The 14,587-nt window shown below is 37.5% G+C and overlaps 1 protein-coding gene across 3 annotated transcripts in view; it reads left to right on the top strand.

The window, feature by feature from the left end:
* The window catches only part of PDSS2 (decaprenyl diphosphate synthase subunit 2), a 283,492-nt gene that overhangs the window by 97,570 nt on the left and 171,335 nt on the right, over positions 1 to 14,587 (top strand). The window contains exon 1 of one of the 3 annotated variants that reach the window (XM_087443957.1): positions 1,688 to 1,774. The exons of the other annotated variants lie outside the window; for them this stretch is intronic. Coding sequence (XP_087300083.1) covers positions 1,761 to 1,774 — 14 coding nt within the window. The 5' untranslated portion in view covers positions 1,688 to 1,760. Of the gene's footprint in view, positions 1 to 1,687; positions 1,775 to 14,587 lie in introns of those variants that run through there. 3 annotated transcript variants of the gene reach the window in all.

The following is a 14,587-nucleotide window of genomic DNA, read 5'->3' as shown; positions in this document are numbered from 1 at the left end:
CATTTAGTTATTGCTGTCATATTAGCTAATATGAGAAAAATTACAGGGGAGTACTTGGCTTTAAACAGAATGGTTCTGACTTTAAAAAGTGTGGCTACTAAAAAATATTTTGTTATAATAACTGTACATAAAATCAATTGATATTCCTGGGCATCCTGTCTAGGGAAGAAAGAAGTAAAATATATGTTTTACTGTTTTTCCTGCTGTAAGTAAAAATCGAGAACTAATTTTTCCTAATCCCAAATGATTGTGTACATCTACATGTTTTGTTTATACAAACCTGGTGCCTGCATAGACACTCAAGAAGCTTTTTGCTATATTCTTCAAAAAAAGTTTTTTTTCAATTTCTTGAAAGTTGTTCTTAATGTTTTTACGTGGGGGCAGGTAAAATAGGATTGCATCAGTTTCAGCTTTCACTAAAGCCAAAAATCATTGACTATATGGATAACAATAGTAATACTGATAGTAGTAATAACTGATGTACACTGAGCACATAGTATGTGCCAAGGAGTATACTTAGGGTTTTACATGCTGAATGTTTATATTTAAGCTTCATAATAATCCTCTGAGATGAGTCCTATAAGTACACAGTGTATTCTCTGAATTAGGGTTTCTCAACCTTGGTACTATTGACATGTTGGGCTGATAGTTCTTTATTGTGGGAGACTATCAGGTATGTTGTGGATGTTCAACAGCAACCCTGGTCTCTACTCTCTAGATGCCAGTAGCATCCCCCAAGCTGTGACAACCAAAAGTATCTCTAGACATTGCCAAAGTCTCCTGAGGGACTAAACTCACCCCTGAGTTGAGAACTACTGCTTTAGATGAACCAGAAGTTTAATCTTTTTCTGGTAGAAATAGTTAGTAAACCACATCCTGCTGTTCATGTGCTGTCTCCCCGTACCGCCATCATTACTAATCCCAGCTACTCTCCAGTTTTGTTCAGTTATTGGTCTGAGTAGCTTAAGCAGAACCCGTGTATTATGATAGCCCTTTTTATCCAGGATTTTGAGAACTGTTTTGCACCATAATGAAACAAATGGAGTAATTAATGTAAGTTGCACTAAAATTACATATTCATAAAAGAGAATTTTTAATAATAGAATTTTAGGATCTTTTACTGAATTTCGTATATTAAAAATGAGATGAAATCCTTATTATTTCCACGTGTTTAACTATAACTACCAAACTAGGGTTATTCTGTTTTCCTATTATTGATTTGTGTAGGAATATTTAATATAGTTAAGTTTGTGTGAATCTTTTCTGTGATAGTGAAAAATTAGAAGATGGTCAATTATGGACCATTCTTACAAAATTAAAGAATCTTTTTAAGACAAATTCATAATAGCAATACTAACAATAGTTATGGTTACTTTTCTGCTCTTTTTGAAAAACATGACTGTTTTTGCTGTATTTTCTTATGAAGGTTTGCTTTAATACAAAATGGATTTCTTAGCAACATTTTAAAGTGGCGATATTGTGAAATGGGACTCAGCAGTCCTCTGAATTGATAAAGTTAATCAAGTTTCTGTGATTCATGAAGTTTCTTTACCAAAAACTCTTAGCTTATTAGCCTATTCCCCTAAAATCTCATAAAAATATGAAAATACTTGTTATCATCTGAAAAATTGTTTCAGAAATGTATATTGTAGTTGGTTCTGTTAATGCTGTTTTGTAGGAAATTACTGGATCTCACTACAGTTAACTAAAGAACATTTGGAATAATGCAGACATAGAGAATAGCAGCTTTTCTGGAAAGAATGAGAGTAAAAGAGTGAGTAAAAAAACTTTTAACTATAATTTTTTATGTAGGCAAGTGCTTGCTTGATATTTATATCACATTTTGAGACCAGATTGAATGGGAACCAGAGTATACAGTGAGGATTGTCAGTGCTTTTCAGTTCTTGAATAATAAACAGCAGTTTGAACCATTCACCAGACATTGATTTAAATACAAAATATTTGAAGGTGAGGAACACATCCAAAAGTCAAGCACTTTGATAGGCTTACCTAATCTATTGGTAAGTTTCTAGTTTCCACTTGTGCATGAATAACAAAACAAAATAATCCTGAAATATATTGGCCACAGGATTCACCCCATCTTTAAATTTGTCTGACTACTTTTGGGGAGAGGAGGAAACTTTTGATATCAGGTGATGCAGATAATCCAATTCTTGTTAACATAGCCACACTAGAACTTTAAAACCAAGGGAAATTATTGCCTGCATTTTGGGACCAAAAATGTCTATTATGTGTCTCTGAAATTCATTAGGATTTTGGCAAATGTGCTCAGAGGCAAAGGTTTCGTACTTTTATCATGGTCCTCAAATTCTTAAGGTTTGGAACTCTATTGGCAGTGTGGAGAGAGTAATTTTGTCCCATTACTTTTATCAATTTTATTTTATTTTATTCTTTTACTTTTAATATGGTAGAAAACATTTTTTGTCTCTTTAAATTAACTTTTATGTCATTCCTAGTCTCTCCCTCTCTTTGCTCAATTCAGACCTTATTTCTTTTGCAGCATCTTTTTTAAAGCCTTCATTTAAAACAAAATCTATATTTGTGACCTTTTTTTATTACCATTTTCACTAAATGTGGATTTTTTTTTCAGGGACAGGACAATGACTGTGTATCTCAAATATTGAAACTTTCACTGTTTAATCATTTGCTTACCAATTAAACCTCATAAATTTTCTTTTTTTTATTCATTCAATAAAATTTGTCTCTGCAGAAATACATTTTGATCTTCTCAGTTCACCCTCTTTTTTTACTTTCTTGAGCTAACGATACATATTTGCTCAAGAGAAGCGGTAATTATTAAGTACCCACCAGTGTCTAGCATGCTCTGGTTTGTGAGGAATGGGCTATTTATATAGTTTCAAAGTACCTCCCCACAAAACTTATTAATGTTAAAGGGGGAAAGTGTGCCTTTACTGTGGAGAAGCCTGGTAGACATCACCTTAATCAGATGGTCAAAGTGAAAATCTAATCAGGAAACAAACTGAAATTGAGGTGAGAAGAACACATCATTTCTGTGATGTTCCTGCCAAAGATGCATAATGTACATCTAATCACAAAGAAATGGCCGACAAACCCACTTTAAAATAACTGGCCTGTAATCTTGAAAATTGTCAAGGCCATGAAAGTCAAGGAAACACTAAGAAACTATTCCAGGTTAAAGGAAACCAAAGAGACATGGCGCCTAAATGCAATGTAGAATTGTGAATTACATTCTTTTGCTATAAAAAATATTATTGGGATAATTGGGGAAACTTGAAGGGTGTCAGAATTAGTAGTAATGTATTACTGACTTTTAAATGGTTCAGGAAAACAAAAATTATTTGTTCTATGCTTGCAACTTTTCTATAAGTTTGAGATTGTTTTTTTAAAAAAGTAGGAGAGGGTGAGGAAATATGTAGACTCTAGAGTCCTAATGCCTGGGTTAGAATCATGTCTCTACCACTTACTTATGGCCCTACCACTTACTTATTACTTTTTTTGTGGGTGTGTGTGAGGAAGATCAGCCCTGAGCTAACATCCATGCCAATCCTCCTCTCCTTGCTGAGGAAGACTGGCCCTGGGCCAACATCTGTGCCCATCTTCCTCCACTTTATATGGGACACCGCCACAGCATGGCCTGACAAGCGGTGCATCGGTGCGCGCCTGGGATCCGAACCTGGGCTGCCAGCAGCAGAGCGCACACACCCAACCGCTAAACCACGGGGCCGGCCCTGTTGCTTATTACTTCTTTGTGTCTCAGTTTCCCCATCTGTAAAATCAGGATAAAAAATGGTACCTTACAACCTTGTGTTAGGTTTAAGTGAGTAAATACATATAAAGTACTAAGAGTAGTGTGTGCAATAGATATTAGCTATCATTTGGGTTTATTACTTTTACCTTTCTAGAATAAAGTGGCCAAGACTGGGTCCCTAGTGTATCAACGAGCAGTGTTTAGAATCTTGGACTATATTTTTTGTTTGCTGTGATAAAGTAACCTTGTACTGATGGAAACATTTCAGTTTAGAAATATGAAGTAAACATCACGCTATAGGTCAGCCCATCGAAATAAATGTAGATGTTAATTTTTTTATTTGAGTAGTTATAGAGTTTAAAAACTACTAACAATAGCTGTTTTACTTTTGCTTGATATTCCAGTGATTGTTTAAAGGCTCTTCAGCCTTGTACCAACAAGAAAAAAAACCTAGCTTGTTTGTTTTGCCCTAAGTTCCATCTGCCCTTTCACATGGGAGTCATCTCCTTGCCTTAACGTTATTGGTCCCTGAGAACCAAAGAACTTCAGTGAATAACCAGTGATTAAAGTGGCAGGTTTAAGGTCAAACAATCTTGATTTTGAATTCTGAGTCTGCCACTTACTTTGACCTTGGACAAGAAACTGACTTATCTCTAAGCCTCAGCTTTCTCACCTGTAAAATGGAGATAACTGTAGTACCTACTTCATCGAATTGTTGAGTGCATGTAAAGTGCGTAGCCCACAGTCACGGTATGTGCTATAAAAGTAGTAGCTTGCTTCCTACCCTCCCACTTCTATTGCCCACCCATTTTCCGCAAAAAAGTCAGTCAAAAGGATAGGCAGATGGATGTCCATAAGTTCCATTGCCTTATTTGGAGGGAGGGGAGAATCCATGACTTATCTCGTTACTATTTTCTCATTTCTAGTGAAATAAAGGCCCATGCCTCACAACTTTTCAGGAAGGAAGAATGTGAGGGACAAATGACATCCTAATAAGGCAAAGCCTAATAATGACCACAGCATTTTCAACATTTCCCAGCACTTTATAGCTACAGTGCTGTCCTTTACTGTCTTTTACCTTACCAAGATGAATTATTTTAGTGTGAATTAGGACAAAATACAGCTATTACAATGGGAACAAAAAGTTTCCAAACATAAATTTCTTGTCTCGTTTTAATATATTCCTAGAAATAAAAACATAGAATGTACCTAAATTATTTCTTTTGAGTAAGTAGCCCTTCAATCAACTATTTCCATGGAAAAATTCACATTCACCCAATTTCAAGGAAAGGACCTAAGGTGTTCAGAAAAGGATGATGAAAAATGTGGTCTCCTCCTTCCCTAACAGTTGTAATTTTGTGTACTATTTTAGAGGATGATCAGGCCACCAGAAGGGCACAAGGCCATATGCCACAAGCTGCGCCTATGCGTATCCTCATTTCAGTGTAAGGCTCCTTGGCTGTGGGGGAGACCCTGGCTGCTCCTGCAGTCTGTAAGGTTTTTTGTTGTTGTTGTTTTTTAGTTGTGGTTTTTAACCTGGACAGCACTTTCACTGCAGTGCAAACTTTTCTCAGCCTCTGTGTGAATGGGGGCTATTCAAGGCTTCCCATTGCCCTGTGTTTAATGGACCACAAATCCTCTGGCTCTGTGCTGCCTGGGAGTCTTGTTGAACTTGCCCATAAGGAAAAGCCTGCACCCACTGCTTGTCCAGCTCTCAGTACACCAGACCTGTAATCAAGAGAAGTTTCAAGGAGGTGTTTAGGAGAAATGAACTTTAAAAATTTATTCACTCCTCTTACCTATAAGGTACTTTCTAAGCCCAAATTCTAAGCCATCGTTCCTTTTGACTCTCTGTATTTTCTTTTCTTTTCTCTTCTTTTTTTGGTGAGGAAGAGTGGCCCTGAGCTAACATCTGTGCCAGTCTTCCTCTATTTTGTATGTGGGTCGTCGCCACAGCATGGCTTGATGAATGGAGTAGGTCCGTGCCTGGGATCCAAACCTGCGAACCTGGGCCGCTAAAGTGGAGCGCACCAAACTCAACCACTGCGCCACTGGGCTGGCCCCTACTCTCTGTATTTTAATGCTGCTGTGATCATTCTCTCTCTAGGTTGGGTGAATATGGACTTTGGAGGCAGACATCTGAATTGAACCGTGGTTCTCTCACTCATTGGCTGCATAATTTTGGGCAGGTTACCTTATTAATTCATCCAACAAATATTTATTGAATGTCTGTGTGTGCCAGGCACTATTCTAAGTGCTGAAGATACAACTGTAGACAAGTAAATATTCTGTAACGTGCTTACATTCTAGTCAAGAAAGACAAACAGGGCCGGCCCTGTGGCTTGGTGGTTAAGTGCGCGCGCTGTGATGCTGGTGGCCCGGGTTCGGATCCCGGGTGCGCATCGAGGCACCACTTCTCCGTTCATCCTGAGGCCGAGTCCCACATACAACAACTAGAAGGATGTGCAGCTACGACACACAACTATCCACTGGGGCTTTGGGAAAAATAAAATAAATAAAATCTTTAAAAAAAAAAAAAAAAAAGAAAGACAAACAATAACCAAAATAAATGAATACAAATATGTTGTCTCTCAGTGATAAGTATTGATATGGAGAAAATAAACTATCCCTGTGAGCCTCAGTATCCTCATTAATAAAATGAGGAAAACTACTACCTCACAGGATAGTTGTCAGGTGAGATGCGCTGGCACCCGTGAAGGCTTGGGGATATACCAGGATGGATGAGACAGTCTGCCTCCAGGTAGCTTGCTGGCAATCTAGTAAATGAGGGATTTCTTCCCATACCCTTTTGACCTGCTAGAGTAAAGCAAGTGTTATTGTTCTCTGGGATTAAATTGGCTAGAATAACCTGTATGTAATTTATTCCAAGCATCTCTCTCTTCATTCAGTAAGTGCCGTCCTATTAATTAATACCATGTAAATGAAACTTGAAAAAGTTGAATCACGTTTTCTTATTGACACACATAATTTGCCACTATCATAAAAATCTTTTCCCTTTACTACCTCTGTTGGTGGCTGTTTTAAATACCTATAAGATCTTAGTGTTATTTGGGTGGCAATATTTGTGATTATGAGAACTAATAGGTTTGAACTTAGGATCGTGGGATCTTTTCTCTGGAGGAAATTCTTTCTGTGGAAGACGAGCGCAAACAGTCTGTGTCCCACCACCCATCATGTCTAGTTCTCCCATGTTTTGGTCTCCTGTACCTTGATTTCAGTGTCGATTTTGGAAAAATGAGATTTTCCTAAAAATTTTGCAGTTGATTTCTGAACCATCATGTTGTAATAATGTAGTTTTAGGTTTTGATTGTTTTTCCATTCATTTTTTAAAAACTCATTTCTCTGGCTAAAATCCATGATGTATTTCACTTTACTACCCTCCCACCACCATCCCAGTTTGCCCTTGAGGTATTATCTGTTTCTCTACAAAGTGTTTCACCACTTTTTTCCAAGTTGCTTATTTTTTACTGTCTTTTCCTGTCTGCTATCGTATCTTTTACATTTGGCTTTAGCCTCTTAATAATGTTATATAAAAGCCAATTGAATGGACTTCTACCATTTGTGTTTTCCAACTTGTTCTTATGCAAATATTCTAAAATTTTGCACACTTGAACCACCCTCATCAGCTAATAGGACTAATACACCAAGTACTAAATAAATATTTATTACTTACATTAAAACATTCTTTTTGATAAAAACATGCTTGTATACTAGCTGAGTAAAACCTAGACAATTACAGAAGATTAATCTGAGAGCAGTTCTCTTGTATTTGAGTGGCAGAGTCTATTGCAATTAGGACTACAGTGGAGAAAAGCACTGAACATTAAGGGAATACTCATTCACATTTGGTTGATTTACTCCCTGCACAGACGGACCATGGTAGGGGGAGGTGTAATTCACAGAACGTTAGCTCTTAGCCAGTGTCACTGCTTGAGTGGTGGTGTGAGTCTTGTGTGTCTGCGTAGTGTAATAATGCCTGTATTCCAGCACTCAGTTTTTCTACCTCTTTGCTTCAACACTAAATTGATTTTTTAATGTGAAAAAAAGGAATCTATATGTAAAAATTATTGTATGAGATGATTTTAACAGTTTTCAGTGTGACAAAAATATCCTTTTAAATGGCCCTACTTTACTACATTAGTATTTTTAAATAAATCTTTAATTATCATTTGAGTAGGGAAATCTTTGTTGTTGTTGTTCTCTGGTGGTATGTTTAATTCTAAGGTGGCCAGTCTACATCTTGCTGTAAACTTGACGATTATGGCATTATTTTATATTGCTTTTTTATTTCAGTCATATTTCATTAAACTACTGGAGTTGAGTAACATTTCTGAAAAGCTCCTGGCTTGATTTCTCCCCTGCTCAAAAACCCCTGTGCGCTACCCCCATTCTACTTTCTCTTCTCTCGTACTCCTTTTTTTCCAGCTCCTGTTTTCTGCCACATGCCCATCAAACCTAATTGCAGCTTTGGCAGGGCTTTGGTGAGGCAGTTCCTTGGCCCTGCCGGCCCCCAGGGATTTAATTTGGGTGGGATGTGCATGTGGCCCTGGAGACATGTCAATGACTGCTACAGCTCCCAGATTCTAAAGGCTGGTCACCTCAGGCCCTAAAGTTGTTTCAAGTCTCGGGCAGTTTAGTCTCAGGATAGATATGGCAAGAATAAGACAATTTGGGTCATTTTGTCCATGGAAATTAACCTCCAGTTCTTCTGCTAATTTTATATTAAAAAATCTGTGACATGCAGACTATTTTTAGTCTCCCTCAAATTGTAGTGCTTTAAACCAATTTTCATGATTGTTAATTTTTTTCTTTTACAGCTGAGTAATATTACTGTCTTTGAATTGCTAATTATATATATTTTTTAACATCACTTCTTTGATACCATTTAAACTTTGGCCTTGTGTCTAAATCTTAGAGAAATTAAAGGTGAAATAGGAGAACCCAAAAAGCACCTAATATAGGACTCTGGGGTTCATTAAATGTGTGTTAATTTTTTTCTTCAAATGAGAAACACAACTATAATGTAGTAAGTCATCTGCCTTCTTAAAATTGTTATTTTTAAAGTACAGTGTTTTTTCCTCCAGACTTAAAAAGAGATCTGTTGCTCTTATGCAATTTAGAAAATAAATTACCCTAAATCTAAAAATCCAATCCACACTTGCTACCATTTGAGGATATTTTTTTCCTATCTTGTTTCTTTTCATTTTTTTAAACAAAATATTTTAAACACACAGAAAAATACAAGGACACTTTGTGTATTGAACACCTATATAATGACATCCAGATTTTAAATGTTAATGTTTTGCCATATTTATTTCTAGTTTTTGGCCTTGTTTATATGCATATATATGTGCATACATAGAGACATAATTGCGATCGTATTACATATACAGTTTTATATTCTATCTTTTCATTTAACATTTTAAATATTTTCCCATGTCATTAAAAATTTTTAATGCTTTGTTGCAACACTAAATTTGTTCTAGTGTATGGACAGGTTTTCTGTTTTTAAATAGTGATAATTCTATTCCTATTTAATTAATTTTACATTATACTTCCAGTTCTTTTCACTTATATCACATGCTTTACATGACTTAAAACACTATTTTTCAAAAAACTGCAAGTTGCAACTCATTAGTAGGTCACAAAATCAATTTAGCAGACGCAGTCGACATTAAAAAAAAAAGAGTGGAAAAGATCAGAGTATTCCTCTGGTTCTTTGGCAAAAGCTGTGTACATTGTAATCAATCCTTTTGTTTGAGGTATCTGTATGTGAATTTTTAAAACTTTAACTAGGATCACAGTCACAAGCATTGTTAGGAATATTATCAATCAACCCACCTCATGTATGTTAGATTTGACATCCATCTTTCTGCTTATATTTTCTGGATTGATTTATTGGAATTGGATATATTAAAAGTAGGGTAATAAACGAATACAACAAACTCCATACCTCTAGGTAGTAGCATTGGAGGGAGTTCTTCCTCTTGTGGGGGTGTAGGCACTGCTAATTCTTCCCCATTCAGTTTTATTTTGAGGTGCTTTGAGCTGACTCAAGGGTGACGGTCGCTTGTAGGTGGAAATTGTTTCCTTAATATTTCATTATATATTTACCAAAAGGTTGTGATTTGGATCACTGGCGTAAGTTAGAATTCTGAACTCTCAAGCATGAATCTCAAAAGTCTTCTCATGCTCCAGTTCTGCCACCCTACCTCAACTCTCCATCTGGAACTACTCCTCCCTTCTGTTCAGAGTGAGGACAGTCTTCTCTCTCGGGCACTGATGCAGCAGTGAATCCAGTCAGTTCTTCTGAATGGAGAAACAAAACACATAAACACTCCACTATATTGAGTTCTCTCTATTTAAAACCTAAGGAATAGGTCCTTTGATATGGCATACTTCTTATATGTACAGTAACTTTTCAACATAGCATTAAAATAAATCTCAGCATGTATTGTGGGTTTTCTTCTGTGTGGCTGTCACTTTTAAAGAATCCACTATGATTTAGGAAGAGGAACTCAAGATTCAGAGCTGAACCGTTGAATATAGCAAATGGATAACAGGAGAGATGAGAAAGGTTGGGAATGGTAACAGGTCTGCCTGGGTGAGGTCTGCTGCTCTACTTCTTGAAGCCGTTTATTCTCTCATCTTGCATTTTTTTGAGACCTTTTCTGTGTCATTTACTCTACTGGGTGCAGGTCATCCAAAGATGACTAAGCCTGAGTGCCCTCAAGGTTCTCACAGGCTTGTGAGGGACTGTCTGTGGAGAAATAATTAAATAGCAAGGCTGCAGAGCATAAGCGAGCCTGGGCTTTGGAGCCCAAATTATGTCTAAATCTTGTCACTTCCATTACTAGTTGACTAGTGTGGCTAATAATTATTTAACTTTTCTAACCCTTCTTGCTAATTTTCCTCACCTATAAAGAGACATTACCAGTTACCTTGCGTGGTTTTTGTGAGAATTAGAGCATATGCTTGTACAACAGTGCATGCCTGGCATTGTAGTATGTTATAGTTGTTGTCTGTGTCATTGTTATCATTTTTGTTATTCAGTGTAAGTGCCAAACTAGAAGTTTATAATAAATACCGTAAAAGCTCATGGAAGGGGCAACTAGTGGTCCTAGTTTCTGTACACTGCACTGTCGTTGTTCTCTGCCTCCACTGTGCATGTATGCCCAAACTTCTTTCTGGGTGTCTGTGGAGACCCCTTTTATTTGTTTATAGACATACGCTGTTCCTTCATGTTGGTTACTCATCCTTCTGCAGTCCCCTAAGTATAGGAGTTCTCCAAGATTCCTTCTCTCTTCCCATCTCTTCCCATCCTTTACCTTCTTTTCTCTTTTTTCTCCCCTCAAAAACTCATCCATCAATTCCTACTGCTTCAGCCGTCACCTCTATGAAGATGCTTCCCAAATCTATACCCACAGCATTTCCAGCTGCCTGCTGGGCATCTCCATCTGGAAATCCTTCTTGCATTCAAAGTTAACATGTCCAAAACTGAACTCATTAATTCCCCATTAACTCTCCTTCTTCTTTCCAATCCCTGCTAATGCTAGCATCATCACCTCCAGCAAACAGGTTTGAATCTTAAATTCAGCCCTTGCCTTTCCTTTGCTTCCTGATCCCTTCGCGATGTCTCCCTCATGCAGTCAGTTGCCAAGACTAGCCTGTTCCACCTCCATGCTGCTGCCATTATTCAGTTTTTCTTTTCCATCCCTGCTGCCACTACCCTAATTTAGGACCTCATTATCTCCCACCTGGACTATTGGAAGAAGCTACTCCAATCTTCTCTCTCCTTTCACTGCACCCAACATACTACTGCCAGAGTAACAGTATTACGCCCAGAGTAACAGTTTTAGTCTTTAGATCTAATCGCATTACTGCCTTGCTAACAAACCATCCATGCCTTCAGATTGCCTGCAGAATAAAGTCCCGACTCTAAACCTGACTTTCAAGGCCCTTCCCTCTTTAGGCTATCTGTTTTTCTGGGCTTGTTCACCTTCACACATTGCCCAAAAGAGTAGCCCCACAGCTGCTGAACCTGCTCCCCATTCTTCCACCTCCTTATCACTGCATAACCTGTTTCTTTCTCCTAAAATACCCTTCTTTTCGTCCTAATAACCCATCCCACTTCTACCTCCATTCTCTGCTCAGGGAAATTTGACCATCTTTAAGGTTCGGTGTGAATGCTGCCTCTGCTGTGAGGGGCACCTCTAGCAAGAAGCAGTTTTCTTTCTTCCTCAGTGTACTGATAGCTTTTTGTTACTCTACTATCTTTGTTATCTGTTCTTTGTATTATTCAATATAACTGTTTTTTTAACCTATTATCATAGCTCTTTTATTATACCTCTTGTGTCTTTGTATACCTCTTATGCTTGGTACATATGTGTTGAAGAAATGGAGTTTGAGAGGAACTCAAAGGTGCCATAGCTGTGATTTGAGGATTTGAAATACTTAGAGGATTGGGTTAAGGAAAAGAAATTAGATAATAGTTCTGGAAAGATATAATGATGCAGTGAGAATTGCAGTTAGCCGTAGAAACCATGAAGTGAGAAGAGTATAGAGCTGAGTTATGCAAAGTTTCACCTATACGATCCTTATTTCCATGAAATTGTATAGCTATTAGAATGTTAATGTTTGCTGTTCATCTGTTGTATATCTAGAGCAGAATTTTGGAGGAGGCCAAGTTTTTCCTCCCAAAAATTCTACTTATAGACTTTTCAGGATGATATTATTAAAAATTAGTGATATATCCATATTAGCTAATTTTCCAAGAGTACATAATATGTAACATCTATTTAAATTGAATTGAAATACTATTTTAGATTTGGTACATCTCTAGTGTGTTCACCAAGCTACTCCCATATTTCTCATTGACTGCTGCAAAAGCCTCCTAACTGGTTTCCTTATACCCACTTTATTTTCCTCCTCCCCCCTCCCCCCAAGGCCTTTTTCCACACTGATGATAGAGGGTCTTTTTGTTTTTTAAAACAATATCTGATTATGTCATCCAATACTTAATAAAAGACTGCAGTGGCTTCACATTGCTGTTTGGATGTGAGCATGGCCTGTTCAATGTGTGTGTTCTAGTCCCTGTCTGCCTCTCAGCCTTGCATGTGCTTGTTCTTGTGCTGCAGATACACTCCCCTTACCTGTTCTCTTCCCACATCCCTCTTTTATAATCTCTTCTTCCTATGGATATCAGCTCAGTCACCACCTCCTAAGGAAGCCTCTGACTTTCCTAGCTAGTTTAGTTCCCCAATTATAAGCTCTCACACCACCATCTCTCTTTTTCCTTTGTGGCATTTATTACCATTGTAATTTTACATTTATTTCTCATTCTTTCATTATTACCAGTCTCTTGCACTAGATCGTAAGCTTCACAAGCCCTGTGCCTGGTTTTGCTCCCCATTGCATCCATGCCTAGCACAGGGCCTGATGTGTGAAAGGTGTTCAGTCTATATTAGTTGAATGAATGAATGATGAAGTTTTTGTTTATATTAGCTAAAGGAAAACAATTCTGTAGAATTTTAGTGATAAAGATTATAAAATAGTAAATATTACTTTCATTTATGACACTTTGACAATAAAGAATTCTTCCAATTTTACTATTTATTGTGCATATTGTCGAGTATCAGATAATTAAATGTAGTGAGGTGAGATCATAAAGAATCACAGAGTGAGAAACAACTTCAGATGTCAGATAGTCCAGGCTTCTCTCTAATGTGTTATGTCAGAGGCTGTGTAGCTTCTTCAACATCTCTAGTAGCAAGGGACTCAGCATCAACAGAGGCTACTCTGTTTTTTAATTTCTTCATGTTGAACCAAAATTTGCCTGCTATATTTTCTATTCATTAGTGTCAGTCTCTAAAGTATGCTTACTAGGTCTGTCTCCTATCCATATGGAACTCTTGCAATTATCATACATTCCTCTAGCTTTAGTTCTCCCAACTCTTCCTCTCACACATTGTGTTCCTGCCATATTGGTTCTGGAAACAGTGGTATCCTCTTCTCCCACCAAACCTTCACACTTATTGTTTCTTTTTTGGAACACTTTTTTTCACTTCCTCTCCCCACTTCAGCTCCCTGGCTACTTCTTCCTCATCCTTTAGGTCTCAGGGGGATCTCTTTCACCCCCCTCACCTCCGGTATGTTGATTGCCCCTTCTCTGTGCTCTCACAGCCCTAGTTCATCCACTAAAATAGCTCTTGCCACATTTTATTGTGATTTTTAATCCAGAAGGGAGACCACAGCTCACCAGTGCTCATCATCATGTCCTCCTCTGTCTGTTTAGCACTGTGCCTGACATATAGTAAGCATTCACCACATTTTTGACTGAATAAATTTGAGAACACCAACTTTACTGTCCTCCAGGCTAGCATCTGTAGGTTTTGTTCTTCAGCCCTGCATGTGGCAGTATGTGATTTCACCGTCTTCTGGAGATGCTCCAGCTTGTCAGGGTCCCTCCTTAAGAGAGGCACTGAGAATAAATCACAGTGTTCCAGGTGAAGTATGACCTGAACTATATGAAACATATTATCTCAGTAAGTTTAGAATCCTAGAGATTTTTACGCTCAGGAGCAAAATTTCTTATTTGCTTTTGGTTGTGAGCTAATTTTTGAGCTGTAGACATTATCACTTTAATATCTTAGTACTTTTTCTAAGGGTGTTAATAAAGTAAGTTTAAAGAAGTACCGTTTTGGAAACAGTTATTTAATTTACTCAAGCCGTTAAACTATTCTCCGGGTTAAGTACTGTCTTACATGAAAATTAATCGTCAGAAGGTGTGCTTTTCTGACTCCTCTCTTGCTTTCT

This window comes from Ceratotherium simum, chromosome 19 (assembly GCF_057802395.1).
Source record: "Ceratotherium simum simum isolate JZ-2026a chromosome 19, ASM5780239v1, whole genome shotgun sequence".
NCBI classification, from domain to species: Eukaryota; Metazoa; Chordata; class Mammalia; order Perissodactyla; family Rhinocerotidae; genus Ceratotherium; species Ceratotherium simum.
This window is presented reverse-complemented; position numbering and strand designations above follow the sequence as displayed.